The 15,408-nt window shown below is 41.7% G+C and overlaps 1 protein-coding gene across 1 annotated transcript in view; it reads left to right on the top strand.

Moving 5' to 3' along the window:
- Positions 1-10,374, top strand: part of SFXN2 (sideroflexin 2) — a 41,679-nt gene extending 31,305 nt beyond the window's left edge. The window contains 5 exon segments of the mRNA XM_061636149.1: positions 1,282-1,348; positions 4,365-4,414; positions 4,778-4,827; positions 6,198-6,245; positions 7,236-10,374. Coding sequence (XP_061492133.1) covers positions 1,282-1,348; positions 4,365-4,414; positions 4,778-4,827; positions 6,198-6,245; positions 7,236-7,335 — 315 coding nt within the window. The 3' untranslated portion in view covers positions 7,336-10,374.
- The last annotated feature ends 5,034 nt before the right edge of the window (positions 10,375-15,408 follow it).

Here is a 15,408-nt window from a genome sequence, read left to right as displayed (position 1 = left end):
TACCCCCTCTTTCTCATCCTCCTTGCCCAATGAACTGCTGGGGGACGGTCAGATCACTCTTGCCAGAGGTCTAAACTGATCACTTAAGGGGGGTTCCCCCCAATCCACTCTTTCAGCCATTTTAGCTTTGCTTTCCCCTTCCCATTTTTCCCCCATTCCTTATCTCCCTCTGGGTTATTCTCACCCACTTCAAATTATGCCAAGGGCTGCAAGTTCCCAGTAAAAGGAGAAGTCATACTGAATATGGAGACCCAAGGAGAGAGAAAGAGAGGAGTCAAAGATGAAGCGATGGTTATCTGCCCATATAACAGAATGATGGTGATGCTGTCAATATAGAAGGTACAAAGAGAAGGGATTGAGATGGATGCTAAATCTGGTGTTGAAATATCAGTGAGTCATTTGGAGATGTGGGATTGGATGGAGGGGGTGGAAAGGTAGAGCCAGGTACTATCAGCCTACAAGTGGTACTGAAAGCCTTGGGATTTGATGAGGTTCCCCAAAGACTCTGTAGAGACAGGGAGAAGAACAGAGGATGATGAACAGAGACCTGCAGGGCACCAACAGAGAGGGAAAGCAGAAGATGAGCTTCTTCCTGCAGCAGGGAACCTGTGGCACTCCAAATGTTGCTGGACTACAGCTTCCATCATTCCTGGCCATTGGCCATGCTGGCTGGGGTTGGTGGGAGCTACAGTCTGAAGATATCTGGAGGGGCACAGGTTCCCCATTCCTACTCTATGGAAATGCCAATAATCTATGTGCACAGGAGCATTTGTAGCTGCTGGGTTGAATGATTAAGTTGCTTTTGGAGCCCTGCTTAATGTGCACCTGCTTTCAGTCATAGAGGGTTCTAAGGATTGTGTTCTCTACATTGCCCTGCATTTCCTACACTTGCCTGTCTTCTGTCAAAATGTACTAGATACAAATGCCCTTCTGAGGTTCTCTTTTTTAAAATTATTTTTTCCAAGCTTTTACCACTTTTGCTGGCTTTTAATGGTGCTATGGTTTACCTTCATGTCTGGCCATTCCACATCTACTCCTTGCCAACAGGAGATGCCATATTTTCTAATTAACACTTACATTGATCATTTTACACTGAGGAGGTTTTTGTTGTTTATTTCCATGTTGTGGCTTTCAATTAAGGAAGTGCTGGAGTCAGAGTTAAATCAAGAATTGTCCCATCAAGGCATTTTCTTAAAGCAGCCCTCTTTGCCAGCTGTTTTGAGATGATTTGTCCTCTGTGTGTCATTTGAAGAACTACCATGACTCTTTTCTTTCTTTCAGAGAGCTGCGATCAAGGGGATAACTCAGGTGGTAGTTTCCCGCATTACCATGGCTGCTCCTGGCATGAGTAAGCCAGTCATTTTAATGATTGTTTGGTATTGTTTTTAAATGTTTTTATGTTGCTGCACAATATCCTGGAGAGCCAGTGTGGTGTAGTGGTAAAGGTGTTGGATTATGACCTGGGAGACCAGGATTCGAATCCCCACATAGCCATGAAGCTCACTGGGTGACCTTGGGCCAGTCACTGCCTCTCAGCCTCATGAAAACCCTATTCATAGGGTCGCCATAAGTTGGAATAGACTTGAGGGCAGTACATTTACATTTTACAATATCCTGATGTTTTGTGAGTAGTATATAAATACTCTTATAAATAAAGCCTTTGAACTACAGCTTAGCAAGTAACACTGAGGATGGGTACCAAAGATGGCAGATTAATAAGCAAATTAGCTTGAGTTCAAAAGAAAGGATGAGGATGACAGGTTTGAAGCTTTGTCGAATGTTGATGCAAGTTAAAGAGGAAAGCACAAAAGCAGGACTACAGCTGAACGTCAAGAAGACTAAAGTAATGACAGCAGAAGATTTATGTAACTTTAAAGTTGACAGTGAGGACATTGAACTTCTCAAGGATTATCAATACCGTGGCACAGTCCTTAACCAAAAGGGAGACAATAGTCAAGAAATCAGAAGAAGGCTAGGACTGGGGAGGGCAGCTGTGAGAGAACTAGAAAAGGTCCTCAAATGCAAAGATGTATCACTGAACACAAGTCAGGATCATTTAGACCGTGGTATTCCCGATCTCTATGTATGGATGTGAAAGCTGGACAGTGAAAAAAGTGGATAAGAGAAGAATCAACTCATTTGAAATGTGGTATTGGAGGAGAGGTTTGGGGATACCATGGACCATGAAAAAGACAAATAATTGGGTGTTAGAACAAATTAAACCAGAACTATCACTAGAAGCTAAAATGATTAAACTGAGGTTATCATACTTCGGACACATCATGAGAAGACATGGTTCACTAGAAAAGACAATAATGCTGGGAAAAACAGAAGGGAGTAGAAAAAGAGGAAGGCCAATCGAGATGGATTGATTCCATAAAGGAAGCCACAGACCTGAACTTACAAGATCTGGATAGTTTATAACAGATGCTATTGGAGCAATCAGAAGTTGCTGATTCATAGGGTCACCGTAAGTCGTAATTAACTTGAAGGCACATAACAACAACACTGCCTCCATTGGATCATCTGCCCTAAGGAGGGATCATTTAATACAGGGGTTCACAAACTGTGCTCTGCAAGGTGCATTCAGAAAAGCTGTAGAACTGTTGAGAATATCTGTACTTGGCCCTGCACTTAACTTTTTTTTCCCTGACAACTGAGATTGAGGCCATTTTGACCAGGGCCAGATTTATTGAACAGGTTGACAAGGCCCAGACCTAGGGCTCTGTGGTGATTATGATGATGCTATGTACTAATTTCCCTCTAAAAATTTACCAGTTAAAGGGCCCATGGCTTTTGAAATATGGTGCTGTTTGTGATGATGGGGGAAAAGGTTTGTTTATGTGGTTTGCCAAGACCTACAACAATCTTCAACTGGACAATGGGGGTGGGGGGAGGGTTGAGAATCACTGCTCTAATGAGTTTTAAGCGCTTTTGAAAGCATCTTTTGTCTGGCTCTTGCTTGGGTGTTCACAAAACAAATTCTTAACTAATGGGAGACTCCCCCACCCCAAATAAAGTGACTGTAGTAAGGCCTAGTTCTATTTTATGGAATCTAAATAATTCCCTGTTTTCATTTCTCAGGGTTATCCCATTTTATCTTGCATGCCAAAAGCCTCAAGACAATACTTTTTTGAGCTTGTGCCATATGTGTGTGTCTCTGTAGGGCTGGCTGCAGAATAGATCTCTTCTCTTTCCTCTTGTTCCAAGCAGGCTGATGTTCTCTAGCAGGCTCAGTTCTCCAACCCAGGAGTTACCTACCTTTGTGGTGTTAATAGCACTTTAAACTCCATTGCTATCTTATTTTGTTGTTATTATGTGCCTTCCCAGCATTATTGTCTTTTCTAGTGAATCATGTCTTCTCATTTTGTGTCCAAGGTATGATAACCTCAGTTTCATCATTTTAGCTTCTAGTGATAGTTCTGGTTTAATTTGTTCAAACATCCAATTATTTGCCTTTTTTGCCATCCATGGTATCCCCAAAACTCTTCTCCAATACCACATTTCAAATGAGTTGATTTTTCTCTTATCCACTTATTTCACAGTCCAGCTTTCACATCCATACATAGAGATCGGGAATAACATAACTCTTCTGTTGTCATTATTTTAGTCTTTTTGACATTCAGCTGTAGTCCTGCTTTTGTGCTTTCCTCTTGAACTTTCATCAGCATTCGTTTCAAATCATTACTGGTTTCTGCGAGTAGTATTGTATCGCCTGCATATCTTAAATTATTAATGTTTGTCCCTCCAATTGTCACACCTCCGCTGTCTTATTGACAAATGTTAAAATTACTTTAAAACTAGCTTTACTTGGGAATCAATTTATTACTTTAACAGATGGAGAGTGCAAAGAAGTTGAAGGAATCTTGCCATTTTCATCTGTTTGGGTATTCAGGTGTGGCTAAGCCATCCAGGATGCCTGCATAAAGCACTTTAAACCAGATGAGGTGCAAAGTGCTTCAAATAGCCTCAGTACAATAAGCATTTGGATGTGTATTGTTTATAAACCATTTAAAGTGCTATTAGGGGCCCTAATATGAACCCCTGGAAATATGGCAAAAGCTGCTGCTGAACGAAGAAATTTTTCCCCACCTCTCTTGGAAAACAGGGACGTGCCATTGTTTTTCTGTATCTTGCAAGCATGCTGCCCTTAGTTACCTTAAGCAAGGAAACATGGGCATTTATCAGGAATGAAGAGTTGTCCTGGGTAGAATTCTGGGTAAATCTAGGAAAAGGTGTGTATCTGTGTAGCTTCTTAAAGTCATGTCCTACTCTGCAGTTTACATGGCATGCATGAGACATGCGGAACAGGCTCTTTAACATCTGAGATCACTCAGAATTAACTAACATGGTTTTTTCTCCAGTTTTGTTGCCCATCATCATGGAGAGACTAGAAAAATACCCCTTCATGAAGGTAAGTAGCTCTAGAAATGGTGCCATACTGCCATTTTTGGCTGATGTTTCTTTGAAGCTCCTGAGGGATTTGGTTAAGCAAAAGCTTGTTTTGCATCTTTTATATATAGGAGATAAGCTACTCTAGCTTAAATGTATGGATCAGCTTTATGTAAGCTAGGTAGCAGATCTCTTGCTCTGGAGCAAGACACAAGCAATTGGAATGCCTGTGTTATTGTGGAAGGACCAAGAGAAAGTGAGATCTAGTTGCAGCAACATAGAATTAGGTTGAATCCAACAATATCTGGAGGGCTGTTGGTACCCCATCCCTGCTCTAGGGCTTGAACATTTGTTTTCTTACTTTCTTATGTTTCTTTCTTGGCAGAAAATCCAGGTTCTCCATGCTCCATTGCAAACAATACTTGTTGGAGGGTTGTAAGTATGATGTGCCTCATATTGCTGTCATGCAATCTGCAGTATTGGACTAGAGGGTCTTTTGGTAATGGTATAAAGCAGCTCCTTGGATACCCATAAGAAGCTTTGTAGGTTGCTTCTGAAGTGCAGCAGCTATTGAGTGGCCAGGTCATTTGAGATGACGGAAAGCCATGGAGAGTAGCCAAGATACAGTGCTAGTGTTTCATTGTAAAAGATTCTACCACATCTGTGGCCTCTGCTGTGGCTCTTTTGAAGGTGGAATAGCAATGCTGGGTTCACTATATATAAAAACAAACGCCGTGTAAAAACAAGTGAATGTGTGAATCCTCAAGATGTGTGTGTATCCTGCAAGTGACCCAACATGTTCTTAGAGCTAACTTAACCTTTTACTGGAGTTGAAACTGCACATTGCCCTTACATGTGTGTGGTCACCCACAACCCAACAAGAAAGCACACAAGATTAAAAAGGTAAATTTTATTCAGAGGCGAAATAGGAAAAATGTAGCATTCATGTAAAGTGAAATTGTGAGCACCATCTAACTAAATGCATTCATTCAATTGATAGGTCTATAGAAATTACAAGAGACCCTGTTACTCACGGCCAAGATTGAATAGACTTGCATTGAACAGAAGAAAAAATAGAAAAATAAAGGTGTTATAGTAATACCTTTCCTGTAGAAAAGTTGGGACTCGAAGTCAGGAATGAGGCTTCATATCAAGCTCAGGAACCCAGCTTCTGCCATAATGTAACCTAGAGCTAGACATGAGAAATCTCATACTTCTGTGCTGTGCTGCAATTTGAAGTTGGGAGGGATTTGTGGAATCCTGATCCTAAATATCTTTTTGCGTTCATGTAACTGGGGAGGGGGAATGAGGAGCAGTGCCTATCTGACTAGTGGAGAACAGAGAACATCCTGGAATGTGCCTTGAAATGCAAGGGCTGGGGTCCTAGTTGTGGCAGATGTTAGATGCATACATTAAGTTAATCTTCCTGTTTGCAGGATGCTCAGTGTAAAAATCCTATCTACTGTAAAAATCTGGTTCTTATGGCAAAGTGCTTAATGTAACAATTCTGTTGTTGGGAGAACATATCCCTATCTCTTGTTCTATAGCTCCACCAGGATGGCACATCTTATAACTGTGAAGCTTTTTACTCTGCAGATGCTAAAGTTTGGTATTTTAGGTTAACATGTGCAGAGCCAAGAAGTCTGTGCTAGCCCCTGCCTGTCACAAATAACTGAGTATACAGGAAGGCTGGTCTCCCAGGATTCATTGGTTCTCATGCCAAGGTCCACTGTAATAGATCAAGAAATAAGAAATCTAAAAATTATATTGATCCTTCTTTCTGATGGTCTACCTTTGCCTTATAGCCTTGTGTTCATGGTCCCAGTTGCCTGTGCACTCTTCCCACAAAAAAGGTACAAGCCTTATTCCTCTCTGTTCTTACATTCTGTCTGTTGTCTTCTAGGTACAATTCCGGTATCTTTCTGGCTAGAAGGGCAGCATGCCTTCAACGACCTGTGCCTTCAGCTGATTGAAAATTACTAATAATTTTGTATGCAGACAGAGTATAATAGAATAATTACCCCATCCTTTCCACATAGGAATGATGCATACTAGTGCATAGTCAGAATTATAATTCACTCCTGTGCTAAAATAAAATCCCACTAGTTCAATGGGACTTACTTCCTGGTTACTGTTCTTAAGTTTCAGAATTACTACTTGCTCATGGTCAAGACCTTTTGGTCCCAATACTGAATTTTCTGGGGAAAGAAGGCAGCAGAAGGATCTTTGAGCTAACTAAATAAGAGGTTCCCTGACCTTCTAGCTTGGGGGACCACTGTGTGTGTGGCTGTTTAAATCAGGATGGTCTCTCTGCCCATTCATACACAGGCAAAACAATGGACTCTACATAAGTAGCTAAAACTACTTATTACAGTGCTGGTTCCCAGATATTTTCTAAAGAAACCCACCAACACCATTTTGTCTCTAACTGGGCCGTGCTAGTTTCACTCATGTTGCAGAATGGTTTTGCAGGCAAACCCTGCAAACATAGTTACGGAACCCTATGAATATTTTCAAGGCAGCTGACACAAGGGATCCTGTATAAAATGTAGCTCTCTTGACCAAGCCTCTGTTTCATCAGACTACTCAGCAAAAATCAGGGGTAGCACCAAGAAAGTGGAATGTGAATGTTTACTGTACCCATCTGCTAGACTATCTCTCACTTGAGAAGATGACCTGGCAAGATTTAAGTGACTTGCCCAGTTTTGCACAAAGATAGTGTATGGCAGGGAACAATCTCATCTGAGCTTTCTGCACCTAATCAGCCCCTGTTCGCATGTCAGCTTATACTAGGCAGCCTTGAGCTACATAAAGGACTTAGTGTTTCTTCTTTTCCTTTCCAGCGCAATTGCCCTTTCACACTTGGAGCCTGATCTCAGACAGTCAATTGTGGCCAGGCATGGAGACAGAGTGCCTTATGTCTATTTTAACAAGGGCTTATGAATGGAACATCTACCTTGGGAACTGCCTGGATCTGAGCTCAGGCTCTGTTTATGGACATCCCAGAAGCATCCCGTTCTCCAGCGTGGGAAACAGGAAGCTGGACCAGATGGATCTTTCATCTCATCTAGCAGGGCTCTTATTAAGTTCTTTGCCGTATAGCATACCTAATCAGGATAGTCGTTGTCCTTACTATAGATTCTTCCTCCACCTTCCCATCCATATAGATTGCTCCCCATAGTTATGTGTAACTGAGTTCTATGCAACGTTGGGATTTCCAACTAGGTGCTGAATTTGTCTTTCCAGGGCAATCTCTGCCAAGCTTATTTTTGCCAAAATATGCCTTAATTCATAAATGGTACAGCCCCCCCCCCATCAAAAAGAGATGTGAAATGGGGAAGTTACTGCAGGCTTCACACTAGATGACCCGCAATCAAAGTATGGGCCTGTGTCACTGTAGTGTTTTGCTCATCTGCCTTCAGAAGGACCAATTTCCTCTGTTTTATCATTCAGTAATTATGTAATGTCGCTGACTCAGGGTCTTTCACTGTCTCCATAGTGTAGGAAATTATCCTTTAAGCAAACCATGCCTGCAAAATCTTCAAAGAAGTAACTGCCTAATCCAGAGGTGGACAATCTGTGGTATCCATATGTTGTTGGACTCTAGTTCCCATCAGTCCCAGCCAACATAACCAGCAGTCAGGGATGATAGGAGTCATAGTCCAGCAACATCTGGAAGACCATAGGCCCAAACTCAAATCAATTAGAGAATGGAAATGAGATATTGCCACCACAACTGCTTTACAAGAAACAAGGTGGGGCATGTGTTTTCTGTGTCTGTGTACACACTACTACTGTGAGCAGAGGTGAATGTGAAACCTATTCTCTATTTTTTTGGTCTGGAAATATTAGTCTTAAACTGCCTGTTCTGTCTTTCCAATATTATTTAAAAAAGAAATAATATGCCACCAGGTCATACAGTTGTGACTTAGTTTCTCACTGAGGTGGTAAACTAGGGATGGGGGAACATGTCCAGTCTGAGAACCATATTCCTTTTTTGGTCAGCCTTCTGGGACCCATGTGTCAGTGGTGGGTGGGGCCAGAAGCAAAGGTAGGCAGAGCAACAAATGTAAAATTTACCTTTGTACAGTGGGCTAGTTTCTCACATACTCCCATCTCTCTTCTCCATCCAGGCAAACAAAGACGTATTATCAGAGTTCAAGAACATTCTAGACAGGCAAAAACACTCAAGGAAGGGTCAAAGCAGGACTGATGAGGGGTGTGGTTGGGAATAGGAGTGTGGCTTGTGGAGAGAATCTAAAGGACCGGATAGAGAGGACCAGAAGGGCCCATTTGGCCCCTGGGCCTGAGGTTCCCTATCCCTGGAATAAACCTATATCTGGGCTGTATCACTTTAGACTGCAGGTGAGTGTTCACATAGCTGAACGATGTTTTGTAGAAAAAAAGCAAATATATCTCTTGCACATGGAAAACAAAATGAGAAGGCTAAGGCTCAAAAGAACTTCTCCAATACCTGGTTTTCTGTAGGTAGGGCATAGAGAGCCTGTGGCACTCCAGATGCTGATAACTCCTATCAGGCCTAGTCAGCAGGGCCAATGATCAGGGATGAGTGGAATTATAATCCAGCAACATCTGGAAGGTCACAGGTTTCTCACCCCTAGTATAGTGGCTTGTTTATTTTTTGAACAGAAGAGCATTCATTATGTGTGCCCCCACCTGCACTCTGTGGAATTCACTCTCACAGGAGGCAGTAATGTCCAGCAACTTGGATGGCTTTAAAAGAGGATTAGATAAATTCATGGAGGATAAGACTATCAGTGGCTACTAACTATGATGACTGTGTTCTGCTTCCATGGTCAGAGGCAGCATGCTTCTGAATACCAGATGCTGGAAACTGCAAGAGGGGAGAATGCTGTTGTGCCTGCTTGTGGGCTTCCCATAGGCATCTGGTTGCCCACTGTGAGAACAGAATGCTGGACTAGATGGGCCATTGGCCTGCTCCAGCAGGCTCTTCTTATGTTCTTACCACTTTAGTGAGAACTAGGTCTAAATCAGCAAGTTTACCCAAGGTTGTATTGGGAATGATTCTAAAGAGTTGATATTTCCCCTGCTTGATTCCTCTCTCCCTCCCCCACCCCAGTAAAAGCAGCTCTAGGACGTATGGGTAGACACATGCAGCCAATGCAACTGGTTAAGGATGCAAATAGCACATCTTTGCTACCTCTTCTAAATTCTAGCATTCCACTGTTCTGGAGACAATACATATCTGATGTTCCCACTCAGGAGTTTCCTAGGAAGAAGGTGAGATAGCAGTCGGGTGCAAGTTGGGCAACTTCTTTATTGGAATCTGAGCCCCAGACTGGCTTTAGGCAGGCCACTATTATCTCAGTCTTAGCTCCCCATCTTCAACACTCAGATGATGATACTGGCCAATCTTTAAGAACTGTTGTAATGATTATTGAAATAATGTATGTGAAATATTTTTAACACTTGAAATGTGCTCTTTATAAATGTTAAAATATTGTCATTATGCAATCAGGTTCTAGCACATGGAAGTTAGACAGCTTGAAGGGAGGGGTTACATACTACCCCACCCCTGATAAAAGGTACTCATTTGAGGCACATGCGCTAGATTATGGTGAAAGTCTGCCTGTTGCTGGTAGATATCTTAGGCAGTAATTTATTTTAAGGTTCTGATTTGCCTTGCATTGAAAATGACTGTTTCAATTCAGAAACCTACTGTTTTGTTTTATTATTTTTATTTTCAAATTTGCCAAATCATTTCCTAAGTAACATAAAGACAGCTGTTTGTTTATATGCTGGTGCTAGCCAAAGTCTGCTGTATTGGAGAGCAAATTATTGGAAGATTTCTTGTTTTTAGGCATTCTTGGATTTGGCCCAGATAAGCCAATACCCAGTGTTGCTGTTGGGCAAAGAAAAGCTATTGCTATTAACCCTGCAGGTGAAAGTCTTTGTTGCATGTACAGGAAAGAAGACAAATAAAAAAACACTGCAGTCTTAGTAAGTGTCCTTGACTTTTCTCTTGTATACATTTGGAGGCACGCGTTAAGAAGCCTGAATGAAGCGTCTTTTCCGTCTGTGGTAGCTGTTGAGCTGTGCAGCTTGGGACTCTAAAGTTACGAGTACAGAATAGACTCTACAAATCTATTAAGACCACTATGACACCATAAAAATCTCCAGATTCTTCTGCAAGAACCCCCATATTCAATAAAATCTGTCCCAAATCCACTGTTGGGACAATAAAATTCTTAGGACTAAAACTCTTCACAAGGCAAGATGTTACGCAAAGCAGGAGTTAGTGGTGGAAGGAAGGTATCCAGTTAGACTTCAAATTCTGGAATGGTGAAGCAATGACTGATCTTCATTTTTTAAAACCTCAAGCATGGCTGCTACCCAGATTTGTTACATGCCTTAAGCAAAACAAGTGGCCTATGATATACTGGGTTTCTTTGGTCCTGATATGGTTATGCAAATAAAGGAAACTACTCATTTATTTTGGAGGAGAGCTTTGCGCATACCATGGACTGAAAAAGACAAATAATTGGGTGTTAGAATAAATTAAACCAGAACTATCACTGGAAGCTAAAATGATGAATCTGAGGTTATCATACTTCGGGCACATAATGAGAAGACATGATTCATTAGAAAAGATAATAATGCTGGGAAAAACAGAAGGGAGTAGAAAAAGAGGAAGGCCAAACGAGATGGATTGATTCCATAAAGGAAGCCACAGACCTGAACTTATAAGATCTGAACAGGGTGGTTCATGACAGATGCTCTTGGAGGTTGCTGATTCATAGGGTCGCCATAAGTTGTAATCGACTTGAAGGCACATAACAAAAACAAAACTCATGTATTGCATCATGGGAATTAGTGGAATAATTGTAGATAGGAGGAGAAGTGTGAAGCACTTGAATGGGGGTGGGTAGATAACATTAGGAAAACCCTAATTAATGGTCTGGAGGATGAGCTAGTTCAGCCTTCTTCAGTTGTATGGGGGGGGGCAAAGGGAAAAGATCTTCAAGTTGCATTTACTTTCTTTTTATATACACAGCCTAGGCCTCCCATGACTTGAATTGGTGACATTCACAGGATCTTCAATCAAGGCTAAAGATGCTTGCAATATTCTTAGTCACGCTTGATGCTGTATTATTGCATTAGGATTTCTGTAGGAAGTCTGCAAAAACTGCTAGTCTCACCACCACAACCTTCCACCACACACCCAAATCCATTATTGCAGAATCCCTGGGCCCTGGTTATGAATACCAATACAATATCCTCTAGAGAGCTGTGATGTACTGACGGTAATCTCTCAACCCTGCCTTGTACTCACCATATCTTCTGACAAAGGCAGAGTGAGATGGAGAAATGTTTACCTCACGTCTGTTGCAGGAGCCTGTTCCTACCTACTCTCTTCTCTGTGCTAGCTGGCGTGAAGAAAAATATGGGGCACATAGTGGCTTTGTGATATGTGACTTAACCAGGGAAAATGGCATGGAAATAAGGCTTAAACCATCCCCTGCTGCTACAAAGTGGCAAGTGGCCAAGACTATATTTCAGTTGTAGAGGGGTTGTTATTTTTTAAAGGAGATTGTTTTGGATCTTCTGCATCACATGTAGTTTGGCCCTAAGCTCAAAACAACCTTCTGCTGCTAGAGGTTTGCATGTACGCCCTCAATGGCAAATATGAAAATGTCCTGAGCTGAGATGAGGTGGCTGAGTTGCCTCATACTTTCCTCACTGCTGAGAAGCATTCAGGGGGCCTGTCCGGTATTATGTGGCTGCTGTTTATGGATCCTTCTAAGAATGTAAACAGTGGAGTCCCAATTCTGCTCCCAATTAAAAAAAACATCAGGAAAACTAAACTTTTCCTGTCCCCTTCTGAGAATTTAATGTGTTTTGAAAGCTTGTTCATGAACATATGGTTCTGTGAAGGGTTCAGAAGCATGTGACAGTGTGATACACAGGACAACTCTTATGCATGCCATGAATGTGCTTCAGCCAGGGAAAACAGCAACTGTTTAATCTAGTACCACAAAGTTATGAGTATAGTTAGGTTACACCCCTTTTAAGGGTCAAAACAGATGTGACTGTGTGAGTGAGAGAGATCCACCCGCTATCATCCCCATATCTGCATGGGCAGATACAGTCTGCACTGACAGTAGAACTCCCAATCATGGGTACACTAGCCTAACCCTAGAATTACAATAAAGAAAACAACAAATATCAAATACTTTTAAGTAAATAATGTATATTTATGATGCTAATAATTCTCAGTACTTTTTAACAATCTGATTGCTGTTACTTTACAGCAACAAGCCCATTCTCTGTACAAGGAAATACAGATGCCTGCCTGGTGCCCATACAACAGTAAGTTGTTTTTTTGTGATAGGTTAAGGCTCTTCTGTTCTTCCAGGCATTTTAAGTCCCTGTGGCATGATTGGTGATTGTATTTGATGGCTGCTTTTGGTTCTATGCTGCATATAGTATTCAACTGTTTTTTTAAAAGCTGCTGGTTTAAGATCAAAGTGAAGGCTATGTCATGTTGGATCAAGCACCACAACACCAGGAAATTGGAAACTAAGGCTGATGCCCTGTGGGCAGCAATCATGTTGTGCAATGTTGCATATTGTGCTTGCTTACAGCTTACCCTCCATACATCCACACTTTTCCTTGGTCCTTCAGGCCCAAATCTAGACGGAGTGTATGTAGTGCTCAGAACCAGCAAAGATGCCTCATGTTATCCTAGTCCTGTGAAGCTAGATATCCATTTTCCTTTATACATTGCTTTCATTTTTCCGTTCTTTGTTTTTATTATCTATAAATGGTTGAAAACCAATAACTATTGAAAAATAAAGTAACCATCGAGACTCATCTAGTTCCTTGTGTAACTCATCCTCATGTGCCTCCAAAGGATCACAGGGACATCACATCTAGATTTTATGGTGGTGTGTTTCCCCTGTGATAATGGTACTAGATCACACAGAAGACACCAGAGGTTCAGTGTTTCATCAGGTTTCAAGCTCCCCAAAAGCCCAGTGGAGAATCACCCACAAGGTAAGGCTAAAATTCTCTCCTGTGCTGGCTTATTCATTCTTTTACTTATAAGGTGGTGTGTGTAGTTCTGGAATTCCCAGTGTGTCAATATGGGCACTGCAGTGACCTCAGACACTGCCCTTTGCACTAAGCAAGACCAACTCCTTCCAATGTTTTTAGTTTTTAATTGAGGGTTTGTTTTTTTGCTTTGTCGGGGGTTTTTTTGGCGGGGGGAAACTGCTTTTTTCTCTGGGGTTTTTTTTTTGAGGGGTAGGTGTTTTTCTATGAGGGGGCAAAGCCAGCTTTTCTTTTATTAAATTGGTATTGTGTGATGCCGTGACAGATTTACAAATATGCTACCAGGCCCAAAAAGATTGCCAGCTTTTCTTCTATTAAATTGGTATTGTGTGATGCCGTGACAGATTTACAAATATGCTACCAGGCCCAAAAAGATTGGGGACCCCTGGTGTACATCAAATAATAAATAAACAATATGTCCATAATTGGTACTATCTGTGAAGCATGAGAAACCTGCCGCTTATCCCAAGTACCTGACTGACAATACGGAAATCCCCACTAATTTTACTGGGATTTTATTTATTTTATTTTATTTATTTAATTTTAGAGTCATTATCTTGGGCTGTTCATGACACTGGAGTGGAGAAGATTGAGCTGACTGTGTAACAGGTGAGTGGGTTGTGGCAAATATCTCCAGAAAGATGATTGATTGATGAGTAAGTGTTACTGCCACTACTCCAGAACATTTTAGATAAGCCCTTTTCAGTTGCATCTCATAAAACCTTACTGTCCAGATACTTTATGGATAACCCTGTCATTGGTTGAGGGAGGCCTGGGACAATAGCCCAGTGACTTGGCCAAACTCCTGTCATCTGGGGAGCAAGTTTTAAGGTCCAAGGTCACCTGATCTCTGACCAAGTGGGGACTGATATGGTTGCTCATGCAAAGCACCATCTGACCCTCCACTGAACTATATGGCTAGATCAAAGCATAATTCTAAGAGGGTCTACTCCAAGCTGCAGCCAGGAGAGCACAAGAAAGCAGACGAGAGGTTGCAGCACTCTCCAGTATACTGGATGCTAATGACCATAGATACAATTTGACAATACAGGTAACTGTTCCAAGCATTACAATAAATTGCTTTCTGAGGAGCTTGATATATTTCTTTGCTAGTAGCAGAACATGCCACAGATCAATAGTTTTCAGAAGACAAAGCTGTAACTCAAGTCCCAATATTTACCTTACATTGGCTTGACCGTTGTTCCACTCTGGCTTGATGTTGCAAGAGCTGATGTTCCCAGACTAGTAAATAATCTTCATCTCTGTCTGGCCTGATGACTGAATTGCTTATCTGCTTCTCACCTCTCTTCCTGTCCCCCTTTTGTAGTTTGCCTCCCACGTTTCCTGAACTGGTATCCAATCCCACCTAATCTCGCATCTCCACTGCCTCTGTTTGCAGGATAGGTTGTAGCTAAGTTTATTCCATGCTGCCAATCTTGCAAATTGGTTTTCCAATATTTTAGTGCTGCCTTTAAATATTTTTGAGCCAGACATAAAAGATACACCCCAAATCATCTCCCCTTGTAAAAAGGGTACCACCGCCTATCCAAATGGTATCATACGGAAACTCTACTGATGTTACATCACTGACCCATTCTATTTCACATTCTTTTCCCTTCCCACTTCCCATATTGCAGTTACTGACTCAAAACTCTTTCTTCTCTCTCTCTCTCTCTCCCCCTCTCCCCCCCTCCCCCCATTCAGATATCTCATTAACCCTGAATCTAGCTGTAGAGAGGTGAGGTAACCAGTCATTTATTAAGGGCCTAATTGAGTAATGTCTCTTACCTTGTCTCCCTCCCATTCTTTTTGCTATGACTCTCACTTTGGGTGTCATATCACAGTATAATCGTTGCCATATGAACCATCTAATTGTATCACCCCTTAGTGTACATATGTTGCCTCGTCAATTCTGAAAGA

Source organism: Rhineura floridana, chromosome 7 (genome assembly GCF_030035675.1).
Source record: "Rhineura floridana isolate rRhiFlo1 chromosome 7, rRhiFlo1.hap2, whole genome shotgun sequence".
Taxonomy (NCBI): Eukaryota; Metazoa; Chordata; class Lepidosauria; order Squamata; family Rhineuridae; genus Rhineura; species Rhineura floridana.
The sequence above is the reverse complement of the archived record's forward strand: the minus strand, read 5'-3'. Positions and strand labels throughout refer to the sequence as shown.